The sequence below is a fragment of the Halichoerus grypus genome, chromosome 4 (assembly GCF_964656455.1).
Source record: "Halichoerus grypus chromosome 4, mHalGry1.hap1.1, whole genome shotgun sequence".
Classification (NCBI taxonomy): Eukaryota; Metazoa; Chordata; class Mammalia; order Carnivora; family Phocidae; genus Halichoerus; species Halichoerus grypus.
In genome coordinates, this window is record NC_135715.1 from 29,639,378 (window position 1) to 29,660,802 (window position 21,425).

At 39.4% G+C, this 21,425-nt stretch overlaps 1 protein-coding gene across 3 annotated transcripts in view; it reads right to left on the reverse strand.

Annotated features, from left to right (window-relative positions):
• The window catches only part of SCEL (sciellin), a 301,422-nt gene that overhangs the window by 51,706 nt on the left and 228,291 nt on the right, over positions 1 to 21,425 (reverse strand). For all 3 annotated transcript variants that reach the window (XM_078070236.1, XM_078070235.1, XM_036066939.2), the window contains 3 exons: positions 19,982 to 20,047; positions 2,696 to 2,776; positions 157 to 222 (listed from right to left, as the gene is read on the reverse strand). In XM_078070236.1, coding sequence (XP_077926362.1) covers positions 157 to 222; positions 2,696 to 2,776; positions 19,982 to 20,047 — 213 coding nt within the window. The remainder of the gene's footprint in view (positions 1 to 156; positions 223 to 2,695; positions 2,777 to 19,981; positions 20,048 to 21,425) is intronic.

Consider the following 21,425-nt stretch of genomic DNA (forward strand, 5'->3'; position numbering starts at 1 on the left):
GTACATATAAAAATATTAATTACCCACTATACTGAAGCCAGCTGGAGAACTGATTTTGTCTATTTTATTATTAATTGTCTTGTATTTTTAAGTATTCTAATAAGGCAAACATTATCATTTCTACAATTACATAGATATAAATAGAGATCATTGTACCTTATATTTCTTTCAGCAGATCTGTTGGTTTCTGTATATACACCTGGTTTAGGTGGACATATCTGCCTATATTTTCAAAGTTAAGGATAATGTCTGTTAGGTAAGAAAACACTTCTCTGTTAAATATAAATTTTTAAGGAAACATTCATGTTCAAAAAGATCACAGTGTGTTGGATCAATAGCACTACTTGAGATAACAAACTTTAGCTCTTTTGGTTGGCTAGAACTCAACCATTTCTTTTTATTTATTTTTTTAAAAGATTTCATTTATTTATTTGACAGAGAGAGAGAGAGGTAGTGAGAGCAGGAACACAAGCAGGGGGAGTGGGAGAGAGAGAAGCAGGCTTCCGGCGGAGCAGGGAGCCAGATGCGGGGCTTGATACCAGGGTCTTGGGATCATGACCCCCGCCGAAGGCAGCCGCTTAACAACTGAGCCACCCAGGCGCCCCTCAACCATTTCTTATTTGAAAATCTGGAGTCCAATGTAATAATTTTGTAATTTGGCCTATCTCTTTAAATATATTTTTAACTACTAGATATATCTAGAAATATCTGTCCCAAATGTGTTTATGTTCATTTTATTTTAGTCTCCAGTCATCAATAAAGCATTTTCATACTTATCTCTTAAGACTCTTTTTTTGTTATTAGGCATCAAATGGATGATTTTATTTTTCTTAAAGACTTATCTCATTTGAATACAATCCAGAAATATATTTGCTCAGATAAGACGGGAAATATTTTAAATTTCCAACACACCCACCACATTGAGAATTACCACACTGAGCTGACAGAACAAGTTTATGATGTTAGGTTCTGTCACAATTTATGGTATGAGGTTTTTCTCTGTTATTTTCCTAAGTATCTGACTGACCTACTTATATATTCTTGCTTGTTCTCAAAAAACTATATTCAACTATTTTTTGTCCTCCTGAGGACATGTGTTAATTACATAGGAAACATTTCCTTTCATATTCTTTCATTAAAATCATCTTGCTGTGATTAAAGTAATCAGGGTTTAAAACATGCAAGTTGTCCTAATTTTATTTTTAAGATCACTGGTAGAAGAAAGAAATTAAAGTAGTAAAAATGGATTAAACCAATTCCCGTGAAATTTAGCTTTTTTTTTTTTGACTCTACACAAGCTCACTGCTCTAGAGTCGCTGATTTTGGACTAGAATTTAGATAATACTAAAGCCAGTTTTTTTAAGCCCTCTAAAAATTCCTATTCAAATTAAGATTTAATGGCTCAATACTATAAAAGGAAAAATAATGTAAGATAGAAAGCTTAAATTATTTTAAGAGTATAATTATAACCATTGCACAAATAAAAAGTTATAACTTTGGTCTATATTTTTCATTAATTCAGTGAAGAAGTATATTCTTGGCTCATTAAAGGGAAAAAAAATATCTTCTCATCCTAAGGACAAAATTTCAAAGATCCTGCAAAGTTTCCTTGAATAGAAATTCAGACCTCGGTTTTTAACTTAATAGGCTGAGTACCTAATGCTTCATAGCCCTGCTGCCCACTCAGCATTTTCTAGCTGAAGTTACCCTCTTCCTGAAGAATATTTCTAGAATTTTTTTTCATGTTGTCAACAAAAATCACCATCAAAATGCAAAAATACAAAAGAATCAAAGGCAGGTAATCAAGTGGATCTAATGTATTCAGTCTTTAATGAGATATCATTTTTTAAATCTCATAATAATAATGGAAATGTGCAATTTATGTCTCGAAAAACAGCTCGAGATTATTGAACAGTTTAACAGAAACACATGGAAAATTTTTCAGATCTTTGAATTTGTTTCTAAGTATTAATTATAGAGTATCAGAGATTCAAAATGAAAAAGCATGTCTCTTTTTTTTCTTGATTCAGAGACAAATTAATTAGAACATTTTTTAACTGTAATAGTTTTGAAATAAGTTGCAAATTCCTTAGCTAAAACAAGACTAAGGAGCTACCCAAAAGTATTTCTAACATAAGGAGAGTTTGAGCAGTAACACAAAGTTTTAAGAACATTTTTCATCAGAAAATGTAGCTTTTAATGGGAAACTTAACTAGGAGTAAATATACACCAAATGTGTGTATACATATACATATGTGTGTGTGTGTGTGTGTGCGTGTGTATACACACACATATATAGTTTCTATCTAGATTACATATGTCAAATACTATATATGTATACATATATATTTATGTATTTATATACACAGGGACAGAAAGAGATTCCTTATATAATGCTTCCTCATACATAAATTAGAAGAAACCAGAGGATGAATACTTCCTGGACATGAATACTGTTCAGTTTCTATCTTGAAGGTGTATTTCCATAAGACGGGACATGGCCATAAGTATTCAAAGGCAAACATAAATATGCATTTGTGTTGGTAATTAGAATTAGAAAAGCTTTAAAAGTGCTTCTTCTGTGAATGTGTGCACAAAACATACCCATGCTTTGCACAAAACAGGTCACAATTCATTTGCTTTCATTTCTTAACTTCTTCATTTGAGCAAGAGATTCTGGAATGCCAGGTCTCACCTATTCTCCCGTCTCAGCTGGTTAGGAGATGAAACAGGAGAACTGGGCTTTGGAGGTATGGGAGGGTGAACAGTTGGTTCCCTTTAAAACAGAAAACATCAGTTCATTTCACCATGGAAACATGGCAAATTTTAGCATCTATTAACTGAATGTACTTATGGCCTATATGGAAATAACTCATGCGTCTTATACCCCCCCACCGCACCCCCCTGGCAGGAGGTAGCTGAAAGGCCAGAATCTATACAGCACTAAACTTTAGAGGAGTCATATATTTAAATTACTGGTATTTTCAAAGTTCATTTAAGCAGGTTTTTGGAAACCCTATCCTCTTTCACTATAGTTTGAAATATAATGTGTCCTTTTAAAAGCTTAATATTTTGCTAGACTATCTAGCTCAAGCTGTGGCATTTTGGGTCAGCAGCGTGTGAGCGTAGTAAATGGTTCTTGGGCATTAACATATAATCTCCTTTAAGAATTATATCAACCATCAGGCTGCTATGGAAACAGCAAGAAAGGTTTTCAGTTTTACAGACCTCAAGATAAAGTTGATTTGAAGCTCTTAACTAAATCTGACTTAAATATTGGCAGCACAGGCCAGTTTGCTGCTTGCAAAGCATGTATATGCTGTCAGCCTAAACTTTCCAACCAAGAGCCAAGGCAGCCTCTGAGCCAGCGTGATTTGATAACCTAGGATTGGCAGACAGGCATCATTTGGATGTCCATCATTTGGATGGAGTCAACACCTTACCTGGGGCATGTCAGCCCTCCACTCCCACCACTACCACCCCAGTGGCTCCCTATTAAACTCCATACCTAGTAAAAGTACACTTGTGGTCTAGACTCCAGGTACCCCTCTGGCTTCTGCAGCATGCTAGGTGAGCATGGAAGCTCTGGAGTCTGGCTGTCTGAACTGCGAGCTGTGTGATAATGGGTCAACCTGATACCATCTCTTCGTCTCTAATGACCTTTCTCATAGGATTGCTGGGGTGTTGTCAGGACTGAATTAGACCATGCTTTTTTTTAAAATTTATTTATTTGACAGAGAGATAGAGAGCACAAGTAGGCAGAGCGGCAGGCAGAGAGAAAGGGAGAAGCAGGCTGTCTGCTGAGCAGGGAGCCCGATGCGGGGCTCGATCCCAGGACCCTGGGATCATGACCTGAGCCGAAGGCAGCCGCTTAACTGACTGAGGCACTCTACAAGGCACTCTACAAAGTGGATAATCTGGGCTCCATAAGCCACTCCCTGCATGTTTTGCTAGGAATTCTTGGGCAGCACCAGTGGCTCAGTTGAGGTTTGTGGTCATAGAATTAAAATAAAGCTAGCTGCCATTGTTTTCTCTTGCCACATTCAGCTGCTTAGGGGGCAGAAACAGGCAAAACAGAGAGTTGGATTTAACTTAGTTTATAATTCAGACAAGTGAGTGCAACGAAGAGAATGGTGGCGAAGGAGAGGAAGGGAGATGTGAGGAAGTGATGATAAGGAGGGACCATGGGATCTGAGATGGATATGGAAGGAACAGAGGATATGAGGGAAGAGGGAATGTGAAAAGTCAGTGGATTGATGGTTGGCAGGGGCAAAGCTGAGAAACTTCTGGAATCAGAAGACTGGAGAGAGTCGGCTAAATGCAGTAGATAGAGAGTGGAAGCAGAATGGGAAGATTTTGAAATTTTGAAAATTTATGGTTACTCACAAGGGCAAGATCTATGGGTGGCTGAGGTAGGGCAAAGGACGAGATCATTGGAGAGAAGATCAAGAAAGTGAGAAAATCAGGGTGGGGAAGGATCCTCCACATGGATTTGGAAATCACCAAGCATTATGACAGGAGACCCGTGTGAGACACAATGAGCTTGGTGCCAGAGTCTTCAAAGAGTGCAAGTGAGTGACTCCGAGACCTGCAGATGACTGCAATGAGGAAGAGAAGTTCCTGATGCCACGATTTCAAGGAAGATGGGGAAGTTTTAGGGAGGAGAAAGCTAAAATTGATAAGTGGTAGCAAAGAGGAGCGAACAGGACCTTTCCTCCTCCTCTGGACTCGTGGAAGCCAAGTCCTCTGGGAGAGCCCAACAGAGGTGAGTGCCATTGAGTCGAAGAGGAGACTGCACAGCAGCTAGTCGTGATGATAATAGATGACACATCCAGGGAGTTACTGCGGAAGGTTTGAGTGGTTAGGCTACTGTTAGGTTGGGTCAAGCTCAGTGATAGATGGAGCTCTGTGGGGCTAGTCCAGGTGACAAGCAATGATCAGACTGGGCTTCTCCTGGGAGATCCGTGGCCATAAGGATGGAGGACATGATGCAATTAGTTCTAAATCTTTCTCCGCAGAGTGTGGTAGTGATTGGGTGATGGGCAGGCAGCGGAGCAGGGAGCATGGCGAGTCTCCTGGCTCCTGTGTGGATGGTGGCACCGAAGCCAGGAGAAGGGCCTGCAGAGCATTCAAGCTCTGCCTGGCTCACAGTAAGTGCTCCCTCTATGTCTAGTGCTGCAGCTGGTGTTCCCCCACATGAGCCCCAATACTGGAGCTGTGCCAAAACGCTTGCACTCCTGACCACCCTCACCACCATATGCTCTCTGCTCTCTGGCCTACATGCTTCTCCCTTTCCCCTGGAATAATTCCTCCTTGGTTACTTCCTCCTTGCCCTTCAGACCTGGCTTGGGTGTTACTGTCTGTTGTGGTAACCAAAGCTGTGTTCGATACATCCCTATGTCTCCCCATAGCACACCCTCTTTATGGACCGTATCACACTGTTCTGGATTACACATAATTTTCTGTCTCCATACTGGGCTGAAAGCTCCTAGAAGGATAGTTATATCCCAAGTACTAGGACTGTGTATAATTTTGGTGCCCAATAAAGATGTGTTGAAAGAGGGAGTGACTGGCTGGATTTCTACTTGGTGGGGAAGGAAATGAGTACTGAAGAGGGGCCTGAAACTTATAAAATCTGTTCAAATCTAGCTGTCCCACTGAAGAACTTTACTGTTAATTCCACTACTGAATACTGAGTAGGTGCCAGGAGCTCAGATGAGTTATGGTGTTACATGATATGCCTGGAAAACAATTTACATAAGAACAGTCTCCCCGTTCTGGTTTAGTGTTAGATTTTACAACTAAATATTATTTTATTGGAACTACCATCATCTTCTCTTCTCAAAAAATATCTCTGTGTTGGGGATAATGGGAAATCATAAGTGATAATGTGTCTTTTGTGTATCTGGGTGGATTAGCTGATTATATACTTTTCTTCCAGGGAAAGAGGAAAGGGGTAAGAAGGTGGTCAGTCCTGGCTAGTAAGTCTGCACAGGGCATTGGATATCTGAGAATAGGCAGGAGAGAGGTAACAAGATGGAAAGGAGGATTACAAAAATGAGAAATAGGATGGTGCCAAACTTTGCTTATGCCAGAATCACATTGATGAAAAGCTACATTTCTTCCATGTTACAATGGCTAAGCCCTCAGAGAGGTGGGTAAATATTGACTGGGTGTATCTGGGAAAGAGGTATGGGTAGAGAAGTAGATCTGGGTACATGGTGTGGATATGGTTTGGGACGACCCAGAAAGTAAAGGTGGGCATGCAGTTGTGCAGGCCAAGAGAAGCAGAGGAGCATATTTATTTCCGAGGGTGCTGCATTTAGACTCCCGCTGGGCCCGGGCTAGGCAATGCCACATTGACTTCAATTCACCTCAAAGGAGCTTTCATTTGCATCTCTGCAATGACAGCCACAGATGACAGAACCCAAGCCCTTAGGGGCAATGAGAGAAGTCATTCATGCCATGCCAGGAGCTTGATGAGATGCCAAGCAGGGGGATTAAAATGCAAGAGCGAGGCAGGAAGCTGTGGCCCGGAATGTTTTGAAGAGAAGGAAACAAGGGACATGGATGTGGAATGATCCTGTTTGAATACCACTTTGAGATGCAATGTTTAAGCTTGGCTAAGTTGACCCCTGGCTCTACCCTCTGTCTTTCCCTCAAGCCCCCAAGATCTTTGCAGGATTGACACCACCACATTAGTGACTATGATTATAAAGAATAACTTCCAGGAATAAAAAGGCAGCTTTCACAAGAAATGGGAAAACTTGCAGATAATAGCCCAAAGGCCAGAGCTAATAGAAATAACCCTGTGAAGTGGTTTATGTTACTTTATTTTCATATGCTGCTACAAAGATCACTTCTTTCCATTATAGCTTTTTTGCACAACATGCCCGGCTCTGTAAATTCTGTTTGACTGCCTTTGTGAAGAGCATTTCATTACTGCAGCACATGCCCAGGTTGAAACAAGAATAATTGACTCTAATATTTAACTCTGAGTTTTGTTTTCACTTTCCATCACACTTAGCCCTTGTTTCCCACACACAGAATTTTTAACAACAACGACAAAGGAGATGGAACTTACATTTTTTTAGTTTCAGTACCATGCTAACTTTGCCAAGCTCTCACAAATATTATTTTAGTCCATCCATACATCTCTCCCATGGAGATGTTTTTTTCAATGAGTCAAAAAGGTTGAGTAATTTTCCCTCCATCATGGTGGCTAGTAAGTAGCTCAGCCAGGGTTTCAACTTAGTTTTTTTGATGTTGACTCTCATGTGCTTTTCTCTATATCCTACTGCATCAAACCAATACTCTTCCCGGTATTCCCAGTGAAAATCTAATAATGATAGGTTGTCCTGGATTGCTTCCTTGCCCAAGGACCGCGTCATTAGCTCAACGGGCACTTATACCACAAATGCCCCAGGTATAATGTTAGGACACGTAGCAATGCAGAGCAAAATTGGGTGTTCAAAAACTAGAAAAGATGTGGTCTCTGCTCTCAAAGAGCTTATTGAATGCAAGGCATATGTTCAAAAGAATGATTACTGTAATGAAGTCTCACTTCATAGTGGCCATTTCAATAAACCATAACACAACAATAGAGCATGCACTGGACTCCAATTCCAGAGACCTAGGTTCTAGACTAGCTTTGCCACTAACTAGAAAGAGAGCTGATTCTCTGAACCTCTGCTTCTTTACAAAAGGAGATCGGTCCAGGTCTGTGGCTGGCAAACCATCACATGACTGTGGGAAGGCAGCATTATTGCAAGGCATCTTCAACTCACAGAGCCCCGAGCACTTGCTGTAGACTAAGCACCTTGCACATTTATATACTGCACTTTCCAAATGTATGTAGATGCAACTGTGGTTAATACAATTTAAATTAGCATAATTCATGTCAGTTTTATAAGAAAATATGTTAATATTTTCTGGTCAATAAACACAAGTGACACAAAATCTTAAGTATTGCTGAACTCATAGCAGCTTTTGATCCTTAGATATTTTCTCAAAGACATAATAAAAACAGTCCAATTATTATCAGGTGAAGTTGTAGAAACTTTTAGCATTAAAAAGGAGTCTACCCTAGACCTATATATAAAACATACAAATACAAAACTTTTAGAAGAAAAATCTTTGTGGTCAGGGGTTAGGGAGAGGGTTCTCAGATATGACACCAACAGTACAATTAACTAAAAAAAATAATAATAACGTGGTAAGTTGGACTTCACTAAATTAAAAACTTTTGCTTTGTAAAATGCATTAAGAGAATGAAAATACAAGCCAGACTGGGAGAAAAATATTTGCAAATCACGTATCTGACAAAGGACTTTTAAGCAGTACATGATTATTTAAAACTCAAAAGTCAACAGTAAGAAAATAAACCACAAGTGAAAAAATAGGCCAACGATTTGAACAGATACTTCACCAAAGAAGATGTACAGGTAACAAATAAGCATATGAAAAGATGCCTGACATCATTAGTCTCTAGGGAAATGCAAATTAAAAACAGGATGAGCTACACTACACACCTATTAGAATGGTTAAAATAATTCTTTTAAAAGCTGACAGTACTAAGTGATATTAAGGAAATGGGACAACTTGAACTCTCATGCATTGCTGGTGGGGTACAAAATAGTACAGCCATTTTACAAACTGGCAGTTTCTTATAAAGTTAAACATATGCTTACCATATGACCTAGCAATCCCACTTGTAGGCATTTATTCAAGAGAAATGATCATACCAAGAAACATGTATGCACTAAAACCTGTATGTGAATGTTTAAAGCCCATACAAACAACCCAAATTTCCATCACCAGGTGAATGGATAAATAAACTATGTAGCTCCATATAATAGAATACTACTGAGCAATGAAAAGGAATAAGCTATTCATGCACACAAGAGCATGGATAAATCCCACAGGAATTATGCTAAGTGAAAGAAGCCAGATTCAAAAGGCTATATATACTGTGTGACTCCATGTATCTAATATTCTGTATATTCCTGACAGAGGAAGAAGAAAGATCAGAAGACAAAGAAGTGCCACCAAGTATGCAGACACTCCTAAGTACAGTGTGGGTCCTTGCACCCCCTACCCACTTTTCCCTCCTCCTAGGCTCTTAGAAGCCCAGTTCCTATGTCACAGAATGCTCACAGAATGCTCCTGTCACCCACACTACACCATACCCGGGATGCCCCATCTTCTTGCTCCAAAGCCATCCCCTATTCATGAAATTCAAGCCACCATTCCTCAGCATGTCTCAATTCTGCCCAGTTCTAGCAGAAAAGAAACATGATTTAGGTCATTGACACTAAGATTTGGATGACCAGAGACAGCCCCTTTAACCTCTTGGAATTTTCATGCTTTTTGCTGAGGTGAGATTTATCATCTCTAGTTGATAGACCTTCAACCAATACTACTAAAGGGTGAAATACACTTTTTAAAAAAATCAAACTGTTTGCTTTTTATGGTTGGGGCAGAGGGAGCTGTAACTTGGCAGGGCACTTGCCCCCAGGTATCCTGGTTCTCATAGCTTCTTCCTTGCCCCTGCTTCTGAACCTGAAGATGCCCCACTTCATCATACTTTGAGGGGCTCCCCCAGCAGCAGGAGAGGCAACGGGGGCTCTAAGGGAATAGGACTGGTGGAATCTGGATTGGGGGGAAGCAGGGATGCCTTTGTTGGTTGTGTTTGAATGTATGAATTACTTAAAACTAGTGTTATGAAATCAGAAACTATGTTGACCTCATAGGACTGAAAAAGCAACTAACTCGAGGCTAAAGGTTAAGCCCTTCATTGACACATTTTGAATAAGTTTTCTCCTCATTCTATTCAAACAACACTATTCAAAAATAACGTTATTCAAAACCTTATTTTAGGTTAACGTTTTAATTATTTTGAATGTCTAGAATAGGTATTTCTTTCTTTTCTTTCCTTCTTTCTTTTTTTCTTTTTTCTTTTTTTTTTTAGAGAGAGAGAGTATTTGAGTGCATGTTCGAGCAGGAGAAGGGGCAGAAGGAGACAGAATCCTAAGAAGGCTTCACACTCAGCCTGGAGCCAAGGTGGGGCTGGATCTCATGACACTGAGATCATGACCTGAACCAAAATCAAGAGGCGGACGCTTAGCTGGCTGAGCCATCTAGGCGCCCCTACAATGGGTATTTCTAGGCATTCAGATAAAATTTTAAAGTCACTGTACTTTGACATTTTACTAAGATTTTTATAAAATCTTTAGTTTTTATAAAACAGATTCTAGTTAATATAAAGAATTTGGTTGAGTTAAAAATAAAATACATTGATTTAATTTACCATGACAACAAACTTCGCAGTGTTTGGTACCAATAGCGTTAAAAATGTAGCAGTATAATTAGAAAGGTTACATTTTACCATTTATAGTTACAGACAGAAAAATATAACTAGTGTAAAGTTGCCATGGCAACTCACATTTCAATCAGGATTTTCTTTCCTCCTTCAACTCTACCAATCAGCTAACTGAAAGTGAAAACCACTGAAGAGGAAGAGGTTGAAACAAATATGGATGAGAAATTATAAAAGTACATAGCAAGCATTTAACTATATGGTAATTTCCTAGGGAAATTTCTTAGGTGTGTTTCCACTATTTTAATTTTATCAAAAGCTATGTATTTTCTTGTCTGTCTTCGGAAATGATTCCAGAAAAAACCACATTGGTGTTTTGGTAGTGGTGGTGGTGGGAATGGCTTCATTGCTGGTCTTGAATCACCATAATGGGTAACACCATAAACATTTATATTGGCTGTTAAGCAACTACCTTATTTCAGCTTCTGTGAGTTTCTTAAATGAGCTCCACATGCCATTTAACCACTGAATCTCTAAGTCACCTAAACACATAGTTAGAAGCACTTGAATGTATCATAAACAGAATACACTGAATGGTCAATTCTGAAATCAGAAACAACTTCAACATCAACTTCCTAGAAATGCTGTGTCCACATTTCATTGTGATGTGACTGAATATTTCTCATGAATGGCACCTATTATCCATGCCCTGTCTCAACCTTGGCAAATGTCATCACTCTTTTGAAGGACTCAAAAATGAGGAAAAGTTTAAGAAGTTGGAAACTGAAGACATACACTAGTTACTGCTAACAACCAGTTTTGCATCAAGCTTTCTGATACATCTTAAAGCGAAAGAAGTGGGAAAAGCAGACTTCACTGACTCTTACCTAACAATTACCCATAGTGATGACATTTGCGCTTTCTTTTATATATTTCACGATCTCTAGCACATACCCAGAGCTCAAATCACATAACAGCAAAGCACTAACTCTTAAAAAAGAAACATGATATTCTGAAAAGGTACCTAAACTTATCACAAATGATAGATTACAAATGGATATCTAGACATTTTTCCATATGACATTGAATTTGCAATTACTAGATTTCCTGCTACCACTAAGCATAATGGATAGAGGATGAATGCAGAGAATGCCTCTTGGATAGAAGTCCCATTGTTCCACACATGTAGATACATGGGTGTGGGTGTGCATGTGCGTGCATGTACACGTGCATGCGTGCGCACACACACACACACACACACACACACACACACACACCATGCTCTCTGGCATTAGAACCTTTGCTCCTCCACTCCTTTCTTCTTGGAATGGCTCCATCCCCACGTCGTCTCTATACCTGGCTTACTCTTGCTTATCCCACTGTACCTCAGACACATCCTCTATTGCCTCCCTCTCCATGCCTCCACATATTTTTGTGGCTATTGCAACATTTGTGTTTATCATACACTCAAGGACTCACTCTCACTTGGGGCCAGTCTTCGTGTTTAGCACTCCTGGCTCAAACTGACTCCCTGATACACTTTGACTTTCTTGAAATTCAGACTAGGTCTCACACATCTCTGTATTCCTGGCTTCTAGCAAAGTGCTTTCCTAGCACATAGTCAGAGTTCAGTAATTGTTTGGAAAGACAGAGACAGACACAGACAGAGGAAGGGAGAGAGAGAGGCGGGGAGGGAGCTATTTAAACTGTCATCATAGCTTGAGCACACAGAATAAAGCCTAACTACAAAAAGACAAATATCATAATGGGTTGAGGGAATTCCCTATCTTGTAGTTGCTAAGAAATATTATAATTCATTGATAAATTGATATTAATATGTACCTATTAACAAATTACTATGGATAAAGTCGTATGGATGATTCAAAGAATTATAAGATTATGCCATCTAGTCAATGAGTATACCATGAAAATAAGTAATGTTCTATGGTAATGGACAATTAATTGCCAAGTGAGGATTGTAGACAATAAGTTTTTTGAGTTCAGATGACAAAAACAACCTCTTGGGCTGAGAAAGCTGTGGTGGAAGTGAGATTCATACTAGACTTTGAAGGATGGGCTGGTTTGGGATGTAGAATGCATCCACTTACTCTGCCTCCCCACTACCAACCTCGTATTACACTTCACCTTTACCATGCAATTGTACCAGTTACAGTCTCATTTTCTGGTGCCTCCTTCACCACCTGATGTGTAGACACACATCAAGGTTCAACTTTCATTCTCTTCTCATTTAATATTTTCTCAATTTCTGAAGATACCATATTTAAATCTCTGGTATCATTCCAAAACCTGGATCTGTGGCACCAACCTCTTCCCTGAGCAGCTCCCCCATTTCCCACTGTTTGGTAGTTACCTTCACAAATATATCTTTTCAGTAACCCAGACTCTACCTGCTCAAATCAATGCACAGCCTCTTAAAACCAATTGTGTATTCCCCATTCTGCTCCTGTTTCTTCCTGTACTGATAGGTGGCATCACTAGGCTTAAAATCACCCTGGGCTTGAAAACCTAGTATTATGTAATCCCTCTCTTCCCCCCAAATGCCACACCTCTTTCAGGACCTTTTCCCTGATTCCCTCATTAGAAGCTCTCCCTACCACATCAGAGTTCCCAGAGAATGTTGATGCTTTTCTCATGATCCCACAGCTGATCTTGCATTAGGATTTCTTTTGCATCCATACTACCCAAGTATGGGAGTCATAAAAGACCCCAAACCACTGCTGCCTGTCAGAGTTCTCTGACCAAGGAACTGCCTGCCATGCTGCTTAGTGGCATCACCTAGATATGAAAGCCCCCTCCATGAACCTCCCTTTCCTTCAGGAGTTCCCTTGTCCTCTTCCCATTCTGGGTGGTGGCTCCTGTGCAGTTGTTTTTGGAAAGTCTTATGTGGGAGCAATTCCCTCCCCAGGCAAACCTATCAAAGCACCATCCAAATAAGGCTCGGAGTGTGCAACTATCCCCCAGTGGTCATATCCTTTTTCTTGAGTGGCACTCAAGTCCCTCACACTCATTACAATGACTATTGAAAAAGAAAAAGGAGACAGAGAGGTCAATGACAATTTTGCTGTTTAAGTGTGGGTGACTGGATGTTTATATGATTGTGACACAAGAAAATAATTTTATTTTAAAAGGTAGCATAGAATGCCTCCCAAAGAGAGAATAGATCATCATGTTTGGTTATGGGGATGGGATTTTCTGCGAAGAGCCTGGCACAGCAAAGAAAGAACTAAACTGCCCACATAAAGAATTAATAGAAATTGGAGGGGTGGAGGGAAGAGGGGAGAGGAGAAGGAGGGGTAACAGGAGAGAAAAAGAGAGATGGAAGAAAGAAGGAGTGAGGGGCTACTGAGTAAAATAGCAACAAGATCAGGCCTGTAGAGAAATGTGAGCCAAGAAGAAATAACCAATAACAAGTGTGGCCAAAGAACTAACAAACAGGAATTTCTAATATTACACTTGACCTTGTTTGGGCTGGGCTTCTACAATGTATTGCTAGCACTTTCATCATCCCACGTTTTTATTAAAATCTTATGCAAGTGGTATTTGGACAAATCAAGGGGGGAAAGCTGCCGTCTTCTATACCTGAGTGAGTATGAAGCAGAGAGAACAGAACAGACGTGAGTCAGAAGTGATATTTTGAAGAGAAACCAGATGAAAACATGACCACAAGATTGTAAGTGCCTCCAAATTGGGGAGAAGACAGGATTCTAAGCAGAGAGGACCTTATATACAAAGGGTCTATAGAAGGTGGGATATGGTGCATTTAAAACAGATTACATGACTGGAACAGAGAGCAAAGGGGACTTAAAAGGGATGGAAGCCAGGTAAGGACAGGCAGTCAGTGCTAAGGATTTGGATCTTTATTCTAAGAAAAATGGAAAGTCATATTTTTATTTAGGAGGGTGATATGTTCTAATTATCACTTGAGCAGCTGTGTAGAGAAGAGATTCAGGGAGTGGGTATCAGGGTGGATGAAGGGAGAATATCTAGGTAGCTACTACTGTAGTCCAGAAAGATATGATGATAGAATTGGAAGGAGGCATATGGATTCAAGTGGCATCTTGCAGATAAATTGATAGGATTTGCTAAATGGATTGGATATTGGTGATTAAGGAAAGAAAAGTGTAAAAAATAAATTCAAGTTTTCAAGTGTCAATGGGCTGAAGGATGGTATTTTTTAAAAAATTTTTTTATTAACATATAATGTATTATTTGTTTCAGGGGTACAGGTCTGTGATTCATCAGTCTTACACAATTCACAGTGCTCACCATAGCACATACCCTCTCCAATGTCCATCATTCAGCCACCCCATCCCTCCCACCCGCCTCCACTCCAGCAACCCTCAGTTTGTTTCCTGAGATTAAGAGTGTCTTATGGTTTGTCTCCCTCTCTGGTTTTGTCTTGTTTCATTTTTCCCTCCCTTCCCCTATGATCCTCTGTCTTGTTTCTCAAATTCCTCATATCAGTGAGATCATATGATACTTGTCTTTCTCTGATTGACTTATTTCACTCAGCATAATACCCTCTAGTTCCATCCACGTCATTGCAAATGGCAAGATTCTGTGTTTTTTTTTGATGGCTGCATAATATTTCAGTGTGTGTGTGTGTGTGTGTGTGTGTGTGTGTGTGTGTGTGTGTATCATATCTTCTTTAGAAGGATGGTATTATTAATTGCGATAGAGCACCAGGTTAGTGTGGAAAATTAGGAATTTCATTCTGAACATGTTAGGTTTGCAATGCTTTTGAGAAATATAAGGGAAGGTGTTGAGCAAGCAGTTGGCTGTCCAAAGTCACTCAGAGAAGAGGTATGGAGTAGATATAAGTGGAGTCAAGAGCACACACATGGTCATTGAGGCCCTGGGTATGGATAACCCGTGGAGGGGCAGAATACAGAATGAGAAGAGGGGAGGAACTTTGAGGCTTTAGGACCATCAACAATTAATGGCTGGTATAGGATGATGAAGTGGCAAAGGAGTCTGATAAAGAATGGCTAGAGGAAGGAAACCCAGGAGTATGTTTGGGGTGGGGGAGGGTGGGGGCAAGGGGGTTTCTCAAAAGATAAGGAGAGAGATTTCCTAAAGGCATGAATAGCCAGTGATGTCTTTTGAAAGGTCAAGTAATCATAGGGACTGCAATGTCAACAAGAATTTATCAGCAAGGTCATCTGTGACCTTGAGGAGAGCTGTTTCTATGAATTAATGGTGGTGGGAATCAGAAAATAAAGATGGCAAGTATCATCAACTTTTCTGAAAACTTTGGTTGCAGTGGAGAGATAAGGTGCCAGTCGAATGGATTTGTGTGATTAGGCTATGAACTGGTTTTTTTTGTTTTTGTTTTTGTTTTTTTAAGTAGGCTCCATGCCCAGCAGGGAGCCCAAGGCGGGGCTTGAATTTAGGACCATGAGATCAAGAGTCAGATGCTTAACCAAATGAGCCACCCAGGCGCCCCTAGGCTATTCAATTTTTTTTTTTTTTTCCTGAGAGAGAGAGAGAGAGAGAGAGAGAGACCAATTGCACATGGCAGGTGGGGGAAGAGGGAGAGGGAAAGATACGCGAGGCTCGATCTCAAAACTCTGAGATCATGACCCCAGCCAAAATTAAGAGTCCGACGCTTAACCAACTGAGCCACCCAGGCCCCCCTGGGCTATTAATTTTTAAGAAGCTTATTTTTTAAGATGAAAGGGGTTTGAACATGGAAAGGAGGGGAAACCAGTGAAGCAGGGATTTGATCACAGAGGTAGGAGGAGAGACAGATGACAGTAACAGGGAACAGCAATTATAAAAGTTAAATCTTGATTCAGTCTTAATTAAAATGAAAAGAAATAGGTTCTGGGGCATTTGATAAGAAGATTTCAAAAGAAATAACCTTGTTGACATAGGTTGGTCATTCAAAATACTATGCTGGTTGTTTCCCTTATCAGCAAGAAAAGGAAGAGAAGGTCGGAGAATATTTCCATTCCAATGACCAAGGAACTGCCTTAGCAACCATCTAGAAAAGGTTTTTTTAAGTTTCAAACTTTACACGCTATGTCTTGTTACCATAAATCACAGCTTCTCTCTTTAATCTTGTTTTATTAAAAAAAAAAAAAAAAAGGCAAGAGGCTTTCAAAGACATTTAACTTTTAACTCCAAAATTCTGTTTGATCACCCAGATCTTAACCTCTCGTCATAAGACTAATGTATATCATACATAAAAGGATACCTGTTTTAAGAAATTGCTTTTTTTCTTTAGGCTATACGATATGGTTATTTTAGAAAATTAATTTTCTCATTTAATCTCTAGTTGAACTCACCAGCCTTATGTTAATTGTACACAGAATTACATGTAGGTATAGTTATAGGTGTAGATACAGAAAGAGATAAAGACGTAAACACAGTCCTATATAGTCATAGGTATAGGCATACATTTACGTGTAAATATAGATAAAGCTATGATAGCATATGGGTTCCTCTGCTGGTAAAAGAGCTTGAGACCCTTTGTAAGGCCACTTACATCATGCCTGTAATAGATTTTATTTATTTATTTTTTATTTTTTTTAAAGATTTTTTTTATTTATTTGAGAGAGAGAGAGAATGAGATAGAGCATGAGAGGGGTGAGGGTCAGAGGGAGAAGCAGACCCCCCAATGAGCAGGGAGCCCGATGTGGGACTCGATCCCAGGAGTCCAGGATCATGACCCAAGCCAAAGGCAGTTGCTTAACCAACTGAGCCACCCAGGCGCCCCGCCTATAATAGATTTTAATCCAAACAGGATGCCAACACAAGTTTTCAATCCAAACACAACTAAGTTTGATTCTTCCATATTTTATAAGAAAGGAACAACTGAGGGATGGTGTGATGCATGGTGTCAAAGGCCATGGAGAGGTCAAGGGGGAGGAAAGTTGAAGAAAAGGATCCACTCCGACAATGGCTGGGAAGTCTGGTGGTCTTTTCAAATGTGTTGCACAGAGTGTGTGTGAGAGAAAATGAAATCTCTGGAAAAGATCAGGTGATGGGAGAAATGAAGGTTCACAAAATGAAGAACAGGAAGGAGAGCAAGAGTGTCAGTATTAAGGGGAAATTCTCTTGCAGGAGCATGGGAAAAGAGAGAAGATGACCAACGTATAAGTGAGGGATGGGGGAAATATTCTTAGCATTGAGCTATTAGCTAGTATTAAAAATCATAGTCCCCCATTTTTATATTTTTTGACCTATTTTCATTTTCTTTGTGTTCTTCTGGGAACAAAGATCTCTTTTTGAAGCCTTTGCTTCCTTTTATCATTTAATAATTGCTCTTTTTCAGTCCTAGGAATGCACTGGCATTAAAGGTAAGAAACAGAAGCTGTACTCTGAGCTCTTCCAAAGAAAAGCACTTTAGAAATCAAAGGCATTGCTATATTGTTATTATTCCCTCCTTTCCCTGAAAGCTTGGCATGACATTAGCTCTGATACTCAAAGAGCAGTCTTTCAGTTTAGCCATTATATTAATAATCTGTGCCTCTAAAAAAGGAAAGGATATCTAAACTGATCAACCTAGTCCAATAATCGTCTCTTTCCTTTAGTTCTGGTGCTATGGATCTGATCCAGGAACCAGAAATAGGAGCACTGTGACTCATTTTATCTTCCACGTAAATTACATCCAACAATGCATAAATTGTAAGGGCATATAGCCAAGCTCTACCAGTTCTGCGCAAACAGAGATGCACAAGCTCAATGGGCATTGAAAGCATGAGATATTAACTCATGAATAATCCTTCTGTATTCTTACACAGTTATATAACCAGTTGTTTATTGTAATGATAATTTACATCAATACTGGAATAATAAATAGAAGATGAACATAAGATTTTAGAAATAAGTAATAAATATTCCTAAGTACAAGTTATTATCTATCAAGATAAATTGGGTGGATCTTAAAATCCTCAGGAAACAATAGTAACTAGCAAAACTCCTAGATAATATTTTCCCCAATAGGTAGCTCCATGAAAGGTGTCACTCATAGAGACATATCTAAATACTGCCTGAGGGGAAAGAAGGTTTTAAACTAGAAACATAATCCATACTTGGCAGTTCATATAATTGGAAGTCATCTATAGATGAGGAGGTTTAAAAAGAAAATTTTTTAACAGAAGGTGGATGTAATTCCAAGTTGTGATTGTTCAATGTGTTTAATAACTATACATATATAAATAATATATAATATATAAATATATATATAGAGAGAGATGCAACATGTGTGAAAAAAGCAACTTGAGCTCTTTGTGTCTATTAATCAACTGAATTTATTTACATCCTTATAAGCCAACCTAAATTGTAATAAAGGACATTTATTTTCAAATATTTCCATTACTTGGAAATAAAAGAGACATTAAAAGCCTACACAACAGATGACAATTTTAGGAAATAAAACAATCTAATGCTAAACAAGTACATTGTTTAATAACTCTTTTTTCCAATGGTTAAATTGGGAAAATAAGTCCCATTGGAACATGGAAATATTTGGTGAAGATATTCTGAGGATTGAAAACAACAACAGTTTTGGATACCTTAAAGCAAAACCAAATCAGAGACTTATTTTTCTTTGTGTGTTAGAGATGGCATAGATTATAGGAGTTCTGCACATATGTCTGCTTCTTTGAAGGTCAGAGTGTAGGCTCCATGTTTTGTTCACTGATACATCCCAAGATATTAGAACAATATCTGGCACACAATAATCACATATTAAGTTAAATGGTTGTTGACATTCCCAGCATGGATTTGGTAGAACAAGGTGCCCTGCACATGGTCTATAATTTTAGTTATAATTATTGATCTCAACAACAAAAATATAAAAGTAGAAAACACCCACTTATCCCTTAAAGTTTACAAAGAACTTGCAACTCATATTCCCATCCAGTCGTCTGGGTTCATCACTGCCTGGAAGCGGTGGTTTACCAGGAGCCCACAGTGGAGCCCTGCCTGGTGTTTCATTCCATTCTCTCCTCTGCCACTTGTGGGTTGAACTGTGTGCCCCCAAAACTCAGATGCTGAAGCCCTAACCCACAGGGCCTCAGATGTGACCTTACTTGGAAAGAGGGTCATTACAGATGTAATTAGATATGTTAGGATGAGGTCATACAGGATGGAGTCAGATGGGCTGCATATCCAATATGACTGGTGTCCCCTTAAGAAGGGCAAATGTGGACACAGACATGCACTCAGGGAGGACATCACGTCAAGATAAAGGGAGAGATCTGGATGATGCTTATACAGACTTTGAAATGCCAAATGGTACCTGGAAACCACCAGAAACCAGGAGAGAATGTGGAACAGAGTCTCCCTCCCAACCCAAAGAGAAAACCAACCCTGCTGACACCTTGATCTTGGACTTCTAGCCTTTGAAACTGTGAGAAGCATTTTTGTTAAACCACCCAGTTTATGGGACTTTTTGTTACAGCAGCCCTTAGCAAACTAACACAACTACCTACTCCTCGCACCTTGTCAGATTTCCTTCCGGAGGCACTGCTAGCCTGACCTCACTCCCACTGAGCACTGTCTTGTTTAGCTCTCAGAATTCACAAGATCTCCTCCAATTTATTCCAAAGCTCCCGCAATTATACATTGTCAATATCCAACACATTCTTCCATTACGTTACATAGCAATTACATCTGATACATTTCCCTTACCTTCTGCTTGCTCCTGTGCTTGGGGTGGTGCTGTAACCTGGAGGAGGTGGTGGAAACCAGGACTGTCTGTTAAGAAACAACATCAGTTATAAACATGGCACTTGAAAGACCTGATCCCACCCACATGTCTACCAGGAAAAGCTGAAAATAATTTGACAGCTAAAAGGCATTGAGATGACTTTTCTACAAGCCTTAGAAATAAAATTAAGACTATTTCATAAACTCAATAGGAAATAACTAAAATAACTATACCACAGTCTAGGCTCTCTGCTCCCCAAGTAAGCTCCTTTCCCCGTTTTCTTGACACTAAAATGTGGACATTTCATTAAAAAGAAATGTGAAGAGCATCTGGAAAATAATATTTGTTAAATCTAGCTCGTGGGTTGATGGGTGTTTATCATCAACATACCTCTTTTTCTATTTTCTGCATACCTGAAATATTTTATAATCAAAACCAATCGTATGCTCTATTCTGTATTTAGAGTTTTTTAAAAGCTCCATGATAATGGGGTGCCTGGGTGGCTCAGTTGTTAAGCGTTTGCCTTCGGCTCAGATCATGATCCCAGGGTCTTGGGATCAAGCCCCCCGTCGGGCTCCCTGCTCTGCGGGAAGCCTGCGTCTCCCTCTCCCACTCCCCCTGCTTGTGTTCCCTCTCTTGCTGTCTCTCTTTCTGTCAAATAAATAAATATTTTTTTTTAAAAAAGCTCCATGATAAAAAGAAAACTCTGAAAGTAAGAGTATTGAAAACATAAGTGAACACCCCACTAATGCTAACCTCAATTATGTAAACATATATATGTATTAATGCATATATACAAACACATATATATCCAATTAGAAAGATGTCTTCACATTACCAGGACTTAATTTTAATTGATAGAGATAGCTTAGGGGCTTTGTCAGAAAGACTTAGATATGGACCAAAAATGAAGATGTTTAGAGGAGAGTGACATGTCAGAGGAAAGTCCAGGGAAGGAAAGGCTAGGATAAAGAAGCCAGGAGAGCTGGCTTTAAATTCTTGAAGCAGGTCTATTCTCTGAGGCACCACAGGACTGATCTAAGAAGAGATGGGCATAAATTTCAACTCAATGTAAGTAGTCGATTCTACTCAGAAGAGCTAGTACAATGTATATCACAAAAGTAGAGTCTTATTGCTGGCTTCAATGATCCTGAATTATGCTTAGCCTGTCAGAGGAAAGATTCTTGCTGTGGGTAGGAGATGTGAAATTTGGGTCCAAAAGAAAGGTGATCACATTTTCTGAGACTCCGCAGACACAACCAGAATTCCAACTGCAGGAGTGTTTTGGCAATCAGCCAGTCCATCAACAAACATTGAGCACCTACCCAAACTAGGCATGGTCTTAGGTGAAGGCAAAGAAAATAAAAACATTTTAAAAAGCACTGAGATTCATGAATGCTTGTTTTCCATTTGATCATGATTCAC